The sequence below is a fragment of the Culex pipiens genome, chromosome 1, assembly GCF_016801865.2.
Source record: "Culex pipiens pallens isolate TS chromosome 1, TS_CPP_V2, whole genome shotgun sequence".
NCBI lineage: Eukaryota > Metazoa > Arthropoda > Insecta > Diptera > Culicidae > Culex > Culex pipiens.
The window spans coordinates 58489947-58508560 of record NC_068937.1 but is presented as its reverse complement, the minus strand read 5'-3'; the positions used below and the strand labels follow the sequence as shown (position 1 = coordinate 58508560).

Sequence of the window (18614 nt, the reverse complement as noted above, 5' to 3'; positions counted from 1 at the left end):
AACCATCAGAAGAATAAATTAATGTTACCTGTTGGATCTGTGTAAACTAATAAAAGTTACTGGCAATAAATCAAATTACTCGTTTTGGGTACATTTAGCTCATTTAGCATATTTGTTTAAACCAAGATTCAAATAAATAACCGTTCTTTGTTTCTAATCAGTTTATCTTCCTATTTTTTATTTACAGAACTCCAATATATCAAAACTACATCATGACTGCAAATGTGTGTTGAAAAGTGCCCCAAAATCGTAACATCACAATCACACACTCGCAATTTTACCGGAAAATTGCCATCCGTCGCATCGAAAACATTTGCCATCTAACCCGGTCCAATTAGTAACGTGAAACGGCCGGCATTGGCCGTCGTCGTCATCACTTTGCCGAACTTTGTCCGAGCTAACCCTTTTTGGCCACGTTAAATGATTAACCGGAAAGTGATCCGATAGGCAGCGGCAGGCGGCCAATCAATGGAATCGAACACCTCAATCAGCTTCCTGGAGAGTTGTCAGCCGTTTGGGCCGGGGGAAAAGTTTTGCGGCAGTCACCAGAGTTGGAGCCATCGGAGACGACGGCGCCGGAAGTGGATGTCGCTCCAACTGATGCTGTCCAACTGTTGTGCCGTTCCGTTTCAGTGTTTTTATCTCTTCCTGCTGGTGCGGATAGCGGTAGATGCTGCAAAAAGTGGCGCGGACCAATTGTCCGGTGGAGGGGGTGAAAAAGTGCCACAACGGTTCGCCATGGAGCCCCAGGATCAGACGGCCGTCGTCGGTTCGCGAGTTTCACTGCCCTGCCGGGTGATGAACAAATCGGGCCAACTGCAGGTGAGTTTATATTCTAATTTCAAAAGTGCTACTAACAAGTTGAACATGTCACCCAATTTGCACATATTTCGAGTGAATTCCATCATAATTTAATTTCATTACAATACAGACTATCTACATTTGCACAAATCATCTTCATTGTCACCGGCTTCCATCCTTTTGCCGGCTCATCCAAATGAATTGATTGATTCGTCTTTCTTGCACGAGCCGTCATCTAATATAACCCCACCACAACGTTCCCTCCACAAACCCCTAAGCCCGTGGTCAACCTTAAGGAATCCAAATAAATATCAATTTATCACAATCAACCCGCTCAGCCCACAGAAAATCTGCCAGAATTCCTGTTCTCTGACAAAATAAGAAAAAGCATTTACGGGTTCAATTAGTCGCAAACAGTCTGTCAAAGTTCTCCGCCGCTTCTTTTGCTCCAACTCTGAACCGAACTGTCTTTGAACTTCATGCCAAGAGCCAATCTGCATTTCTTGTGGCGTAGGCCAGAACCGGCAGGGCTTTGTCTCCAAACTACACTTGGTACCTTGAAATAGAGGACTACCATTTTGAGTTTTGGCTAAACTTGCTTTTAATTGAATCGTTTCCAGTTGAATGTTATTTTTAATTTTATGAAGTTTAAGGCCTAAACACTTTTACTAAAAAAATATTAATAATTATGTTTTTGGTTTCTATTTTGGTCAATACATTGCGCAATTGGGACTGCTGTTTTAACCATGTTTTGGCACTATTGTTCGACATGTTAGATCTGAAATAAAACAATGAGTTAGGTCATCAATTTTTAATGCCTTTAAGAAAGGCTGTCATATTTAAACTGTAGTCCCGATTAGAGCTGGACGGTTAGACAGTAGGGTGACTTAAAATCGACATCAGGGCCAATTTGAGCCAAATCGGTTAAGGTTTAGGGATCGCTTTTCATCGTTGAAGTTTATATGGGAAAAAGCTCTAAAATGTGTGCAGAAAAACATTGTTTCAGTATTTTTCTGCTAGGTGGCACGGTTCTCGCCCATATGGAGCGGCCGTGGCTGACTGGTTACGGCGTTCGCTTTGTAAGCGAATGGTCCTGGGTTCGATTCCCATCTGCTCCCAACGAGAAAGTTAAGGAAATATTAATCTTGAAACTCTGAACATGAACGAAAAATCAAAGTCGCTCGATTCGGGGTTCGATCCCCCGTCCTTCGAATTGGTAAGCAAAAATGCTAACCACTAGGCCAGCGATTCTCAACGGGGGTACCGGGCCTACTTGATTTACATGGTAGGGGGTACCAGCCTAGAAGAAGGTTGAGAATCGCTGCACTAGGCCATCGCGACTTGGTGAGCTGTGACTGGAATTAGGAATACTGTTACTATCAACTATATACGCGCTGGGTCCTTGTCCATTTGTTAAGGGTTTGGAAGTTCTAAATAACGTTTGAATCGGATTGGTGCAAACGTTCTTCAGGGCGGGGCTTGTCGATAAAGCTGAAGTACCTCGCGCTCGGCTAGCCAGCGTAGAAATGGGTCACCGAAGCTCGGCAGAGCTAACACCTTCCAAATGCCTATGCGAGTTATTTGCATGTATAGAATGTAGATCTAAAAATACATGGAAACAACTCAATTTGTAAGAAGTGGCCGCGTGGTCCCGTTTGGTTGGTTGCACACACACACACACAGGTGGCATGGGTCTCGCCCAAAATTGTCCAAGTGTGAGATTCCTGTAGGAAATTTAATTTCCTACAACTTTGACGAATTGCACCCCACAATCTGAGTTGGTCCTGATTTTTGATCATTTTTTTAGTAAAAAGTATTTTGTTATATATTTCCTATATACCCCTTATATACTTTCAAGTATATAAGCCGATTTCTTTTCATCGCATTGCTAATAACTCATCAGGATCAACTCGGATCTTCTTGCACCCTTCGACAAAGTTGTAGGGAATTGAATTTCCTACAAGAATCTCACACTTGAACAAAATTGGGCGAGACCTGGGCCACCTGCTGCCAAAATTCTGAAGCGATGTTTTTTCCCCATATAAACGATAAAAAGTGACCCCTTAACCTTAAGCGATTTGGCTCAAAATTGGTAAGTTACTTAGAATTGAGCCAGGGGGTATCTTAAGATTTTCCAAAATGTTTAATTTTCTTGTCACCCTATTGCACAGTTGTTAATTGTTCATGTTTCTACAGATTTATGGTGAATTTTGTTCATTTTGACAGATGGATTAAAGATTTTTCTACTACTGAATTCGGTAGTAGTAATTTAGGGTGTAGTCACCAGTGTTATGGAATTTGTGCTATTTTCAGGTTTTGATCAGCTTTTTGCAACTGAGTGTATATGAGATTGAGTATGTTTCTCACAACATCATATATTCATGATCTATACGTCTATGAATAATTGATGAGTTATGTCCCGTCTACCACCTCCTTCCCCAAAGAAGAAGAGGGTCCTGCAAATGTTGTTGCGTTGTTGTGTGACCGACCAACAATCCCGCAGCCGAAGAAAGCGTCTGCTCCCGAGAGTGCGATAAAGGATTGAGCTCTTAGGACATTTTCCTTTCCGGAACCGTACACATGAATGGATTATTAATCGCATCTGTTAGCTTCTCAACAGCCTCCGCCACACATCGTCTCCGAAGATGACGACGACCATCCATGACGATGTAAGCTGGGCCAGGGATCTGGCCCTGGCTCGATTATGACGGTAATGAAGATGTAAATGTGTAATAAAGAGGGACGATCAATCAAATTTCTCGGCGAGAGCTCCTTGGTTTCAGAGTTTCTCACTCTGGCCAATGCCAACGTTGAACGACGTCATTTTCGTCATTGTCATCGTTGTCGTATAGTTCTGGGACGCATGCCGTTAAGGTCATGCTATTGTAACGTAAATCCTTCCGGAATTCGAAGAAACATTAGCCTAAATTAATCCTGTTATAATTTCTACATTTCTCTGGAATGTTTCTCTTTTTTCCTGCAAATGAATTGTTATATTTATTAAATGGCGATTATGTCAAATGATCACAACTGTTACCATTTCCCCGACATGTATGGTAATGGCTCACCATTTTACTTTTTTTTTGTTTCAGTGGACGAAGGATGACTTTGGGCTGGGAACGCACCGAAATCTGAGCGGATTCGAGCGGTACTCGATGGTGGGCAGCGACGAGGAAGGCGATTTTTCCCTGGACATTTTCCCCGTGATGCTGGACGACGACGCCAAGTATCAGTGCCAGGTTGGCCCAGGGAGAAAAGGTAGAGCCAGCAAAAAACTCCAGCGCAGACGAATTAAATTAACATTCCTTCCACTAACCATTTGAATACCCTCTCGTCTGATCCCGATGGCACAGGTACCCCGGGCATTCGGTCACGGTTTGCCTCGCTGATGGTGCTGGTGCCACCAGAGCCACCGAAGATCGTCCAGGGGGACTTCATGGTCACGACCGAGGACCGGGAGATTGAGCTGGAGTGCGTGTCCGGCGGAGGACGACCCGCTGCCGAGGTGAGTGAGTTGAGTTTGGCAAGGGATAATCCGTTGTCCGATTGACTCGATGATGAATCGGAGGAAGGAATTTTAATTTAAACTAATTGGGATTCATTTGATGGAAATTCCAAAGTAAATCACTTTATCATACGTGTCAGTAGATTCAAAGTGAGTGAAGACTCTGACCTATCTCTATCTGTGCATTTGATTCCACGAACGGAATGTTTTTTTTTTTCATTATCAGCAACAAATTAAATAACTCAGTCATCATTCAAATAAATCAGTTCTATATTGAGATAACATTCAACAAATCAATTCTGATGGAAACAGGTCAACATTTTGTTATCTTTTAGACCTTTGTATAAAGAGCATTTCACAGTTTTTAAGTTACCATTATAATTTATTAAGATATTTTTTTCGTGAGTGACACTGACTATTATAGATTGACATCATTTATTTTATGTAACAATACAGCAATTGAAACTAGATATGTAGTATAAAAGTGCACACAATGCTCAGTAAGTTGGCTAAGTTGTTAAAACCTAGTTTAACAATTATTTTATTTAACAACATAGATGAAAGTAACTATTTCTGGCAGTGATTTGAAAAGAACGAAAAAGTGACAAAAACACAACAATTCACGGTTTGTAAGGTCCCAAAAAGCTAAAAAGCAATTCTAGCCAAAACAAACATTTGCAGGAACTTATTATTCGACCCTTTCTGATTTCAATGAAACGTTAGATAGGCCATGTTTATGGAGCCAGTTGCACTCGAGAATTACATTTAAAAAGGGCTTAAGTTATTTAAATGTTTTCATACCCAGAAAGTTAAATATCTCGAAGTCATTGTCTCGTATCAAAAAGTGGTCAAAGACAAACTTGTAGGCTTTTTTGACGAGCTTTCTGAAAAAATACACTGTAATTTTAAGGTTTAAAAGTTCAAGGTGAGCTCACAATTTATATTCGCTCATTTTTTGTGGAATTAGCCTAACATCTTGCAAAAAAAACCTCACAAAACAACAGGATATGCCTCTCCTGGAAAAATGCAAAAATCATTCATTTTCGAAAAGTGGTCCAGTCAATTTAAAAAATATGTCTCCAGATTAACCATTGTCCTGTGTCCAATTCTATATGCAATACTTTATTTTAGCTAGTCCAATTTCCCCCAAGTTTGCCTTTATCAGCAAAATCTAAAAACCACGCGGTTCGTGGTCATGTCCGTTAATTGAAATTATTTCTAGTGTCATTCGCTTGTGTCTTGCCTCTGCTGAAGGCATTCGTCTCCTGCCTCTCCTAAATGAGGTTAAATTTGGCATCGAACAACGTTACAAATGGTGTGCTATTGTGCTTGAGATAGGGCTTAGATAACTCTATTGAGCAATTCACTTCCAGTGTATTAAGACAGTTAAATTAAAGTTAGCTTAAAGATCACCCAACAAGTTTTTTTTTGTAATCTTTTGTGATCTGATTGTTACCAAAATATTCCACTTCTACTCCCAGATAACCTGGATCGACGGGTTGGGCAACGTGCTCACGGACGGTATCGAGTACATGAAGGAGGCACTTCCGGACGCCCGCCGGTTTACTGCCAAATCGATCCTCAAGTTGATTCCCAAGAAAGAGCACCACAACACGACGTTCACCTGCCAGGCTCAGAACACCGCCGACAGGACGTACCGGTCGGTGAAGCTGAAACTGGAGGTCAAGTACGCGCCCAAGGTCGACATCGAGGTGCTCGGTGGGGAGACCTCCGGCGGGAAGATCCTGGAGGGAAGCGACGTTCGGTTGCACTGTCATGCCGACGCGAACCCACCGGATGTCACCTTTCGGTGGTACGTCGGCAAGGAAATGGTCCTGGGGGATTATTCGACGGAATTGGTAAGGATTTTGTGTGGTTTGATGAAATTGTGGACAAATCAATTTGAATTCCAATTGCAGGTTATTCTGAACATTTCTAAAAAGTATCATGACGTGATTGTGAAATGTGAAGCTCGGAATGCCGTCGGTAAGAGTGAAGAAAGCGAAACGCTAGACATCAGCTATGGGCCGACCTTTCGAACGCTCCCAGCTTCCGTGGAAGCCGACCTGGACGCGGTGGTGAGTCTGTCGTGCGACATTGATGGCAATCCCACGCCGGACATTGTTTGGGTCCACGAGGAATCGGGTCGTGTCATGTCCACTTTGGCGAATCTGACACTGACGGTAACCCACGCGACCACGGGACGGTACTTTTGCCAGGGTTCGGTCCTAGGATTTCCCGAAGTCGAAGCCAAGGCCAGCGTCTTTCTCAAGGGACCGCCCAGCATCGGTTCACCGCGGCAGCAGTTTGGTACGGTTGGCGACACCGGTCAGCTCGAGTGTGAGGCATTCTCCGTTCCAGTGGCAAAGCACATCATCTGGGTGCACAACGGAAGGGAAATTAATACCAGCAGTCCGGAGCATTCCGAGCTGTTCAGCATCGTCGAGAGCCGGAGCCAGAGCCAGGGCACGGAATGTGTCAAGTCGACGCTAATCATCCACGATAGCCGGCGGGAGCACTTTGGCAGCTACAATTGCACCGTCGTCAACGAGTACGGTGTCGATTCGGTGGAAATTGATTTCGTCTCAAAAGGTATGCGATTGCTGAGCTGGGATATCTCGGGCTGTGGGCTGGCTGATTTGGATTTTGCTGGAAAAAAACTTGTTGAAACATATAATTATTTTTTATGTTTTTATTAGATTTCTGTAAAGTTAAATGAAATGTTACGGGAGAATTTGAGAATACTCAAAGTCATTCAAGAGTAAGGTTCGAAATGTTTTAGGTTTTATTTTTTACTTGAACTATACAAATGCAAACAGAACAAATACTATCAGATTATGAAAAAAATCGTTGTGATGTCAATAAATGTATTTTTTTATCAAAACCATTTCAAAGCAATTGCTATCTAGTTCACGCATAGTCTTGTTGCTTGATTGGATCCCTGATGTGACATTTTGTTTGGACTCCTGAAATTACAATTTTTCTTCTCCATATAGGTTCTCTATCACATCACGAGTAAATCTCACGTTATTAGGCAACTCGACTTTGACGTCACCTCACACAAATTGTAACGACTGCAACACAAATATAAACTTCAACTCTTTTAAAAATGCCCGATTGCGATTTCATTGCGAGAATTCAATTAAAATGCCAATGTTTTGGAAGCAATGAATAGACTATCTCTTATACTCACACACTAATAATGAACCCTGGGTGGTCTGTGCAATGAATATGCAAAGTGTGTTCTCACACTCACCAGAGACTGTAATTTATTCAAATCTATAACCTGCTACCTCACAATTCCACAAACACGAACATTACACGGTAACCTTAGCTTTTCCTGACTAAAATCGATACCAGCTGGCCCATTGCATTCAAAATGCTAGGAAAACTGATTTGCATACACATATGAAAATCCAATTTCCAATTCTTGTTTCTCCTCACCTACCCCATTTTCTTCACCCTCCCCTTCTTTCATTGGATGCTGCCAACTCTTCGGCTGGGACGACTTTCCGGGGCAAAAAGCAGAAAATATTTTATTACCCGTCGTCATTTTCGGCTCCCTCGGCGGACTGACACTTTTAATCATCGTCATCGTGGTGGCCATGTGCTTCTGGGGCCGTACCAACAAGAAGAAGCTTCCGCCGGCCGACGTGATACCAAAGGTAAGAAGCAGGGTCAGGGCTCCCGGAGCAAGGGTAGGGCTGTACTGAAGCATCAGAATTTTATTTTAGCCTCGCTGGTTTTCTCTGTGGAGTTCTCGAGAAAAATATTTTGTTTTCAATCGGCCCACAGTCATGTGGTTTTTAAGCTTTAAAATTTTCCAACATTTAAACTTTTTGTTTCTACATAATCTGTTATTACAGGTTGTATGTGAATTAGTTATTATAAACTGATTTATTTTGAGAACGGTGCATAAATTTCATTAGCAGATTTTAGACCTGTACATATATTAGGATTATAAATTTTAAATATACGAGGGATGTCTGCATATTTTTTTAAAATTTCTCAAATTAAGCATTTTTTTAACGGTTTTCCTGAGATTTTTTCTTAAATGAAATTTAATTTCTTCCACTTCTTTATAGGTTTTTTTTGTGGAACTATCGTTAATACTGTTTTACCATGTCTTGTTCTTCTTTTTTGTTGCCAAAATATCCTTGCAGCAGCACATTTCCGACAAGGATTGCAAAGAACTGGACCGTCGGCGAACGTCGAACGTCAGTGACCTGAAAATAGATCGCGATAATGAATTTATGGAAACCAGCCTTGGACCGGACGGGATGACCACTCAAGTCAACGTGACCCTCGGCACGGCAACAATTGCCAACCACCACATCTCCACCAAGCTGGACGGTACTCCGGGACTTCCGGGGACCACGGGGAGTGCGATGAAAATTTCCAACGATTATCGGTACGACGTCAAATTTCTATCGAATTCCACTCATCTTCAATCCACCCATCCATCCTTCCTCCCAAACACCCACAGGTATTCGGGAGATTTCACCGACAGCTTCTGCCAGCTGCCAGCGGCCGTCAACAACACCAAAAATAGCAACGGTTACGTGCCATACGTGGATTACTCCCGCGATTACAGCCCACCGGCGACCGCCCATCTGATGCAGCAGTTCAGGACGAGCACCAGCAGCAGCAACATCAACAACTCCTCGGCTGGGATTGGCGGCCATCATCAAAACCACATTAGCGCCATGACCTTGGGCCGCCACCATCGAAAGGCCTCAGAACTTCGGCAAGACAATGGGCTGCCCAGCATCCAGGGCAGTTTAAGCTCGCTACCGAATGGAATCCCCAGTAAGTGCTAAGCTGAATAATGCAAACTAATCGCAGTGGAAGGTTGTGTTTCATCAACACGTCCTTATGCAAAACCATTGTTTGCAGAAATGTAATTTATTCATAAATCTGATATTTTCCCCATGGAAACTTTGTTTTAAAGTTCATGGAAGTTTTGCAAAGAGCAAATTGAATTTCACGTAATTTTATTTCAGTTCGAACATTTTGATGAGTTTTGAAACTTTTTTTTAAATCAATAAGCAGTAAAAAACTACAACAATCATTTCCACGCAGCAACATCAATCGTTTTAAGACTGTTTGCATTCTGCACACGACAGCCAGGATTAACTCTCCGATGCATAGAAAAGTCTTGGACAAAAAAATAAAAATAAACAAAAAACAGAAACAAACTTTCCTGACCGAGGCAGTTTTAATAGATTTCTGTTTATTTAAACATTATCGCATTGCACTGGGGGAAGCCTTCATCCAGGATTTTGTCCAAAGTATTACTATAGTTTGTGTACGGGTGTGTGTATGGGTCCAGTTGACTGCAAGTGATAGGATAGAAACGGACAAAAGTTTTTTTTTTCGGTGCAGTTCCTGTACCACTTCCGGGAAGAGGTCGTGCAACTCCGGATGGCGAAACTTTCTTCGTTCCGAAATGCCCACTCGGGCGGAGAACCTTTTACGGTACGGGGCACACTGCTGCTGCTGCTGGTAGGCTGCCACTGAAAAACAGAGGCAGACGATTGGAACTGGTTAAGAATGTGCTCTGCAAAAATTTAGCTTGCACTTTTGAAAGTTTGGAAGCTCTTATTTTGACTAACACTATTTTTTAACCATCAGTGTGAGAGACTAAAACCAAAGTGACCTCAATTTGCAAATCAGCTTTTTCCTGTTTTTATTTAGACTTTTGATAAAATTTAAATTCACCAAAAATATTCTTAAAAAAATTTAAAGAATATGTACTGTTAAGACTTTAAACTATTTCATAGAACGAATTTGTTTTCTTGTCCCATCCATAGTAATAACTACCTTACTTACTAATAAGCATTTCAAAATTGCTCTTTTGGTTCTCAGCAATTAATAATGAGGCTGTTGCAAATATTTTTAAAAGTTAGGATATCGAAAGACCTTTCAAACGAGATGATATTGAAGATCTGGTAACCCTGTCTGAAGTTATGATCACTTAAGTGATAATAATGCACTTTGTTTAAGCCGGATCTATCATCCAACCTTTGCTTTGTCAATTGTTTTCTGATTTTTTGTGACCAATTTTTTGTAAGTAAGAACAGGGGGGCAGAATGGCCCGCCTAAGTAAAATGCGCCAAATGCCATAGAAAAACATACATTAATTCAGTGGTGTTGGCCTATGCTTTGGGATGTTCCCGTCAATGTTGCATGCTTGATTGATGACAAAAATATCTTAAAACAATTTTTGATACACTTTAAAAAAAAAATATGTTTTTTCGATTACTTTTCCAGGGTGAGGGGCAGAATGGGCCACCTTAGAAAACTAGCCATTTCGTCTAATCCAACGTTGAAGGGTAAAAAGAAATGACTTAAGGGACTTTTCCAATATAGTTTCCACGAAGTTTGAACACTTGAAAAATAGTCACTAAAACAAAACAAAAAAATGAAAACAGTGAAAATATATTGAAATAGGACAAATTTTTTACAAATAATCATCGAACCAACTAAAAAAAAAAGGTTGCATTGAACGTGATTTGTAAAGCTACCAATAGTTAAATAATCTATTTAATTCAAATTTAATAAATTATGATTGTTTTTATAACGGAGGAAAAGAGTGGCCCATTCTGCTCCAAAGTTCAGTTTCAGTTTCAAGTGATTAAAGAGTTTTTATCTTTCTCTCAAATGAGAGTTTACGTAACATACCGTGGGCATGCTTCTGAAAAAAATCATTTTTATTAACTTACTGATTTTTGGCGATTTTTGAGTATGAATAAAAATCCCAATAAAATTAAAAATAGTTTGGTTTTGTTGCTATTTAAACCCAATACCGGATCTTTATGGCACATTTTACAGTGTATCAAAAAACCATTCAAATGCAACACAAAAATGAGTTTCAATTCTCGTTAAGGGCTCGTACTTGGCTTGATTTCATTTCATGTATAAATCAAACAAACGCTGAAGGTTTCATCCAAATCGGGACACCTCGATTTGCTTTTTAGAACAAACCGAACCAAATCTACAAAAACCTGCGTCTTTAAAATACAACTTTTCAGAAGATCAATCGAATCGAATTCCAAAGAGATTTTAAATTCAATGAAATAGCAAAAAAAAACATAATTCAAAACACCCTCCCGAATCTTCTCCTCTCTTTCCAGAACAACCCCTGCTCCAGGGCCACCTAACCATCGACCACCGTTACGGTGGCGGCACCACCTACGGTAGCTCGACATTCCTGCGGGGTCTGACCACGGCGTCCTCGAGCCTTCCACCTCCGGCCACTGCTAACCCGGCGGCCACCCCAGCACCTCCACCGTACATTGCCGCCACTCGGTCCTCGCTGGCCGCTGCGTTTGGACCTTCAGCGGGCACCGGTTCAACGACCATCGGTTCCGGGTCTAGCCCGGGCACGACGACCGCAGCCGGTTCCACCAGCCCCAGCTCGATCCAGTCGGGTTCACTGTCGTTGTCCCACAGTTCACAGCACTCCCAGCAACAACAACAGCAGCTCCCCTCCGCAGGACCAACTTCCGGTAGCATAGGTAGCAACAACGGTGGTTCCCAGCAGCAGCAGCAGCAACCGGGCAGTCCATCGGCGGGTCAGTTTATTCTGCCCACCAGTGGGTCTATCAAACAGCAGGGAGCACTGGCCACGCACGTGTAAATTAATGAGCCGGCGGGGTTCCCTCCACGTGAGTGATGGCTGGCAGTGAGAAGGTTCTGTTGTGATGCATTTTCTAGTTTGTGTGCAAAATCAAATATATGCGCAGCGGGTGGTTCTAGCAATCACATCTAGCCAATTAGCCGATTCGATTGAGGTTTGCCCACGCATCCCTCTTTGTTCGTTTGAAGTGCAAATGTGGTTAATTTACTGCACGTGTTACATCATGAATGGTTGGCGAATGTGTTTATGCACGGAATAGTTTATTGGATTGCAACAAATAGCTTATTTGATCAAACTATGAAGCCCAGTGGTAATGCATCTGCCTCGTTAGCGGTAGATCGGGAGTTCAATCCCAGGTCGGACGGTTCTCAACTGAGGATCGCTATCCTTTGGATTCGATTGCTTAGTCAAGAAAAGGTAGTATGTATATCTGAAAAGCTGGGCCTTATCTTTAACATCAACATTGTAATTCGAGTTCCAAAAATCATTTAAAATCTTCAAATTGCTCCCATTTTCGTAAAACTTAATAAAATCTAATTCTCTGTTTAAAAGGTTTTTTAAATCGCTTCAAAATGTAGTTTCACCTTTTCTAATTTGTTTAGAAAATTTAAATTGCACTGAAAAACTTAAACTTTCAAGATTCAATAGGGTTCTATTTGTTGTAAAACTTTGACATACTATTTGCTTTTAAGTGTCCACATGGTTTTTATCATTTACAAGTTCATTTTTGTTGGAATTTTGCGTTTTAATAAAGTGCTCTGAAGTGCCTATTTTCGCCCCCCTAAATCCAATTTTCGCCCACCCTTGGAACCAGTTTTCGCCCACGACAAAAACCAAGAAATCAAATAAAATTATAGCTCAAAACTAAGTAAATATGGTCTCCTATTGATTCACAATATGTTCCCGAAGCTCAATTTTATTGATGTGCACAATTTTTTCGTAATATTTTTAAATTGAAATTCAAAAAACCCTAGTTGTTTTTTTTTAACAGATATCCCACTAATTTTGAGGTTCTAACTAAAACCAAAACATGTTCGCACTCATAAGAAATATGACTTAATCAAAATTCCTGATAGAACTCATGTGTCCCTATTCACCCAAGATAAGGGCACACAGTTACAATTAGTTCCATGTTGATTTTATTAGGGTAACTTGAACCCTATGGGTCATTCGCTCCCGAATTGACTCAATAGAAAACTTCGAGTACCTCTTAAATAAAAATATTAAGCACATGTGCTGTTTTAAAAGATGTTGTGTAACTACTTTTCCCTCCTTTGCTCAATTTGTTCTACAATGTACCAGTAAACTCTTACCACGTTTGAACTATGTGTCCCATATCTGAGTTTAGGTTAATTTTTGAACTGATGTTTTTACCAAAACACCCTAATGAATGAAATAAAATAAAATAAATAATTAACCTTTAAAAAATAATCTGGAATGATCCAAAAATATTTTCAAGCACATTTCGCTGCGATTAGATAAGTTTTTATGGTAAACGAAAACTGGTTCTAGCTAAAATCTGAAAACACAATACTAGATTTCGCCCTGGACGAAAATTGGATCTCATGTTTTATCATGACCCCAATAATCGCCCACTTTATTTTATAAAAATAACCTTTGGTAAACTTTTGAAACAGTTAAATCACTATATTTTCATGAAATTCAGACATGCAGTGAAGCAATAAATTATTCAGATACATTATTTTCGGACGAAATGAGTTGTTTTCCCTCATTAACATTATTACCCACTGTAGTCGGAATTGACAAAAATATGGCGGCTGCAAAAAGGCTTTTTTTTATGCTTATAAAAACTTAATAAACAATAGAAATTCACTAGGAATGTTTCAATTAGAGCTAGAAATGAATGAATATGCAAACCTGCATAATAAATTCAACCAAAAAATAGTATAAGTTAGCTAAATACAGATTAAATCCAGTAGGTTGGCGAAAACTGGAGCAGGGTGAAAACTGGGTCCTCTACCCTATATATTTTTTGCGACTGCTCAAACACCCATAGAGCAATTCCATCTAAAATCAGGATTTTTTCTGATTTGAGAAGAAAAGCTGTCAAAGGCAAACTTATGGGAAATTGGACGAGCTTTCCGGTAATAATATTTTCGAGACTGAAAAATCAAATCTGTCATATAGAAAATGCCAAAAACCACCAAAAAAGCTGTTTTGCAACGCCTTCGAGATACAGTCATTTTTAAATAACAGAATACAAAAATATCTAAATAACTTACGCCCTTCTCAAATGTCATTTTCGAGTACAATTGGCTCCATATACACAAAAATGGCTTATATAGACCTAGGATAACATGTCTTAAAAGTTTCATTGAAATCGGAGTGGGTCGGGTACAAAAGTTCCAGAAAAATTCCTGCTTTGAGCTGGAATTGCTCCATACCCTCTTACGTAAAAAATTATGAAATTTGACCCTGTTACAAAACGACATTTTTTGGTTTTGATTTCAATAGTTTCAAAACTCTCGGGATATTTTACCTAGGTTTGATGTGTTGTAGTTGTAAATTTGTTTGGAAAAATATTTTAATATGGGAACATCATGTAATTTCTTCAATTCAATTCATTTAATTTCATTGGTAAATAATCTATTCACAATTTCGTATTTCTTAAAACCGTATAGAGTTTTGGAGTTCCTTTCAACTATGATTTGTACTATAGTTCGTTTTGATGCAATTGGATATTCTTACAATGGATTTGGCAAGAGAAGGAAAAAAAATAGCACCCAATGTTGACATTTGAGCATTTTGGTGTTCAATGAGAATTTCTCAACAGCGCGTTTTCAAATTAAGTTGCGTAATAAATAGCCGGAGATGAGCGAAGTCATTCAAAAGGTTCGCAAATTTGATGAAAATAGGAACAAATCTTTAACATACGGAATTTTACCTAAAACCAGGCCTGTATCCAGGGGGGTGCCCCCCCCCCCTATTTTTGGAAGACATATGGGAGAGAGGGAATAAGAAGAAAAGAAAAGTCACCATTTCCTGATGAATATTACCATCATTTTTTTTTCTGTGCAACAAGAATGAAAATAAACATTTTTAAGTATATTTCTACTGCAAAATTAGCTACGGAACTCCAATTAAAAAATAAAATATCAGCAGAAAGTTGAATTTAAAGGGTCTCCCGAGCAAAACTAGATTTTTCCAGCACTCGTCGTAATCATCCAACTTGGTGAACCTCGTTGGAAAAATGTCTTCTTTTTCAACTTGCTGTATACACTTTTATCAACTGGTTGTAAAGTTATTGTTGTGGTTATGGTTGAAAGAAAAAACTAAACTTCCTTTTTGAGACGTGGTATGCTCAAGTAAGATTAAATGGGGCTAATTGGTTCAAACTTATTAGTATGACAAAATACGAAAGGATTAGTAAAGTCAACGTTTGTGATTTGTTGAACAAAAAATAATAAAGCATGATAAGCATAACGAGAATAACCCATTTTTTTAAGTAAACCGAAAAAACTGAATGAATGCTGTTTTTAGCACCCCCAGAAACGATAAAGGTATGCAAAAATAATCTCAATTTTTCCGACATTCATATAATTATAGCCTGTTTTTTTTTGCAAAGGCTTCCATGAGCACATACACACACAATGGTCGATTACTTCCAAACCAATTGCCTTTTTACTAGTGGTGTGTTGCTTGCATCCACGTGCAAGAGCCCACTTGTTGTCGAGCATCATGAGAGTGTTTTTCATGCCTTTTCACAAGTTGTTATTTTGTGTTCATATTTGTGTGCAATTGAATAAATGACCGTGCGTGTGTTTGTTTCCTTCCGTAGCGAATACGTCATTGTTGAGTTAAAAATGTGGATGTGTTTTTTTGCCTTTTCAACGCTTTCATTTTTAGTAGCTTGGCGAAAATAAAAAACAAAAAAGCCCTTGTTTCAGAGGAAATTAATTGCATTTCGGCTAGGCACGTTCGGCCGCCCACCGAATTCTGGGAAGAGTGTGAAGCAGCAGCATTAATTAAATTGTTTTCTAGATTTAATTTAAATTGGGTAACTAAATCTTGTTGGCAGTGTAGCTTCTAAAGGCAAAATTATTTTAAAAAAGTCTTGGTAATATTTTGATTTTTTCCATCTTATTTCCAAAACCGAATTTGAGCAAATAAAAAATATTGATTGTGGGATTTTGTTTTTCAATTAATTGCATTTTCTTGTATTTCTCTGATTAAACCATTTGGCTCTTGGGGCAATATTTATGAGAAGAATAATCTTCCTCTTCTTCTTCTTGGAAAGGTTTGAAGTAAACATTTTACAGAAAATGATAACGTAACAAAATGTAAAACAAATTTTCAATTCTTTCTGTTTATTCAGTTTTGCATTTTTCCCCATCCAAAAAGAAATGTCGATCCTGTTTGAAAACTGTCCTACAAAGAAGCGTTGCGAAAAAGAAACGAATGCAATTTCAACTTTCATCCAAAAGTTTTCCTTCTTTCGACGAATAAAAAACAAGGAAAATGCACACAACAAACCATGCCACGCTTAACGCAGGGAAATTGGGGTAAAATGAGTGTCGGCTGCACCAACAAAGTTGTCATCTGATAGAGAAGGAACCCGTCTGAGAGAAGAAAAACAGTAAAGGAAAAAAATCCTTGTTCTAATAAAAAATGAAGCCCATCTATATTCGAGGCTGCTGCTTCTGCAGTGGTTTTCCACTGAAGAGGAAAATGCAGATGCATTTTTTCTGCAAAGACAAAACGAGGGATAAGCCAGAGCAGATGCGTAAAAGTGGAAAAAAAACTTTGACTGATAAATAAATTTAAATAGAAGGTAACTTTAAAGTTGTAAAGCTTAAGAATATCGTAGAATAGGAGGAAATAGTTGAACTTGTAAGTACTTTTTCTTCATTTTCAAGTCTCTTTATCTCGGAAGCAAACTTGTTTCTTATTTTCCACGGCCACCCCCGCGCAGATAGCGAAAAACTGTTAGAATAACTGCAAAACAAAATCACAGTTGAAAGTGAGCAAAAGAAACCCCGCTTCTGGTACATACAACGTAATTAAATTAGACTACTACTTTTAAGAAATGTGAGCAAGGAATTCCGCTTCGAAGAAATGCCATCCACGACGATCGCGTGGTGGGATGGATGTGTTTTAGCCAACTCAGTAAGTAGGATTAGATAGGAATGTTTGATCTGTTTATTTAGCCGCAGGCCAGTTTGAAGATGCTGTGTGTTGTTGTACATACATCTTAAGATCTTAATAGTAGGGCGATTGTGGTGATAAAATTTATTTAGCATGGGATAATTTTTTTTTTAATTTAATATCACATTTCCTTGAAACCAATGAGTTGATTTGGTTTCATCACAGCAAAACAGACGTAAATCATTTAATATTTTTATTGAAAGTCCATTGATCACTTCTCGCAAGAGTTATCTATTTTTGAACAAAATGGCCGTTGTGTGTTTCAAATCAACCATATTGACCGTTAATTTGCTGATTTATGGAATTAAAAATAGATTTACGTCTGTTTTTCTGTGATGAGCACAAGTTTAAACGACTGGTAATTAATAGTATAGCATAGCAATACGGGTCTTTACAACACTGTAGGGAGCGAAACAATGGTCAATTCAATATTCTTAGACAGATTGATTGCTGCCCGGTACAATAAAAAAAATCTCAATAAACGCTAATTACTACACTGTGCACCTAGGCTACGCCCTTACAGGCCCGAGAAAATTTGAAAGAAAAGCGAATATGTTGCGTGATGTTGCAACAGAGCAGAATTTGTTGAAATGGCTGTGTGATTCTGCTCAGCTAATCAACATAAATTAGAATTTTTCAAATTTTTCAACGTGGAATTGACTTCTGAATCGAGTGCCATTTTTGGTTTTTGAAACAAAATTGAGTTGTTTTTTTAGCTTTACATTTCGTACGTCTTTCAATTACGAAAATTTTGGTACTCATAAAAGTATAGGTCATCGTTTAATTTTAAAATTATCGCAGTTTTGGTGAGAAAGGTTTTTTCCCGTTTTCGTCATTTTCCCGTTCCTGCGCGCGGCGTCGAAAACCCCAGTTTTTATTTTCAAAAAATCATATCTCAGAATCTTCTGAACGCACGAAATATTTTTTCGAAAATTTGTATTTTCCCCGTGTTCAGTCATTTTGAGCAACTTTTTATTCGAAAAACTGTACTTCTCTTGTTTTATTTTTAAGTATTTTAATTTGCATTTATCTTGTTTAATTTATGTTTGTTTTGTTTTCGGTAGTATTTGGCCTATTCTACCACCTCCTATCATTACTTTTTGCCTATCTATTTTTTCGTTTTCACATTTTCTGCTATAGAATAGCACCATTATTATTTCAATTACAAAAAATGGGCAGAGGAATAGTCTTGGGCACTGCGAAAAATACTGTATACCGTAAACTGGGGTGACTTTGATAGCCCGGGGTGACATTGATAGAAATTTGATTTGTCCACTTATTTTGATACATCCAATGTAAAAGTCACATTTTCGCATATATGTTTGATAATAAGCTATCCCTTAATGCTTACATACTCAAAATTCTCAAAAATGTTTAGATATTAATTTGACGGGCATTTGAAAAACCTATCAAAGTCACCCCGGGCTATCAAAGTCATCCCAGTTTACGGTACTTCTTTTTACCTAAAATAAAGGAAATGATAGTAAAAAAATCAGCCAA

General features: G+C 39.1%; 1 protein-coding gene across 5 annotated transcripts in view; it reads left to right on the top strand.

The window, feature by feature from the left end:
* Nucleotides 1–17216, top strand: part of LOC120430294 (irregular chiasm C-roughest protein-like) — a 26771-nt gene extending 9555 nt beyond the window's left edge. For 3 of the 5 annotated variants that reach the window (XM_052706428.1, XM_052706425.1, XM_052706424.1), the window contains exons 3-11: nt 188–822; nt 3894–4059; nt 4155–4306; nt 5788–6165; nt 6226–6898; nt 7832–7971; nt 8470–8717; nt 8793–9115; nt 11443–17216. In XM_052706428.1, coding sequence (XP_052562388.1) covers nt 469–822; nt 3894–4059; nt 4155–4306; nt 5788–6165; nt 6226–6898; nt 7832–7971; nt 8470–8717; nt 8793–9115; nt 11443–11948 — 2940 coding nt within the window. In that variant the 5' untranslated portion in view covers nt 188–468 and the 3' untranslated portion in view covers nt 11949–17216. The remainder of the gene's footprint in view (nt 1–187; nt 823–3893; nt 4060–4154; nt 4307–5787; nt 6166–6225; nt 6899–7831; nt 7972–8469; nt 8718–8792; nt 9116–11442) is intronic. The other 2 variants (XM_052706433.1, XM_052706429.1) reach the window with 2 other exon arrangements.
* Nucleotides 17217–18614: the final 1398 nt, after the last annotated feature.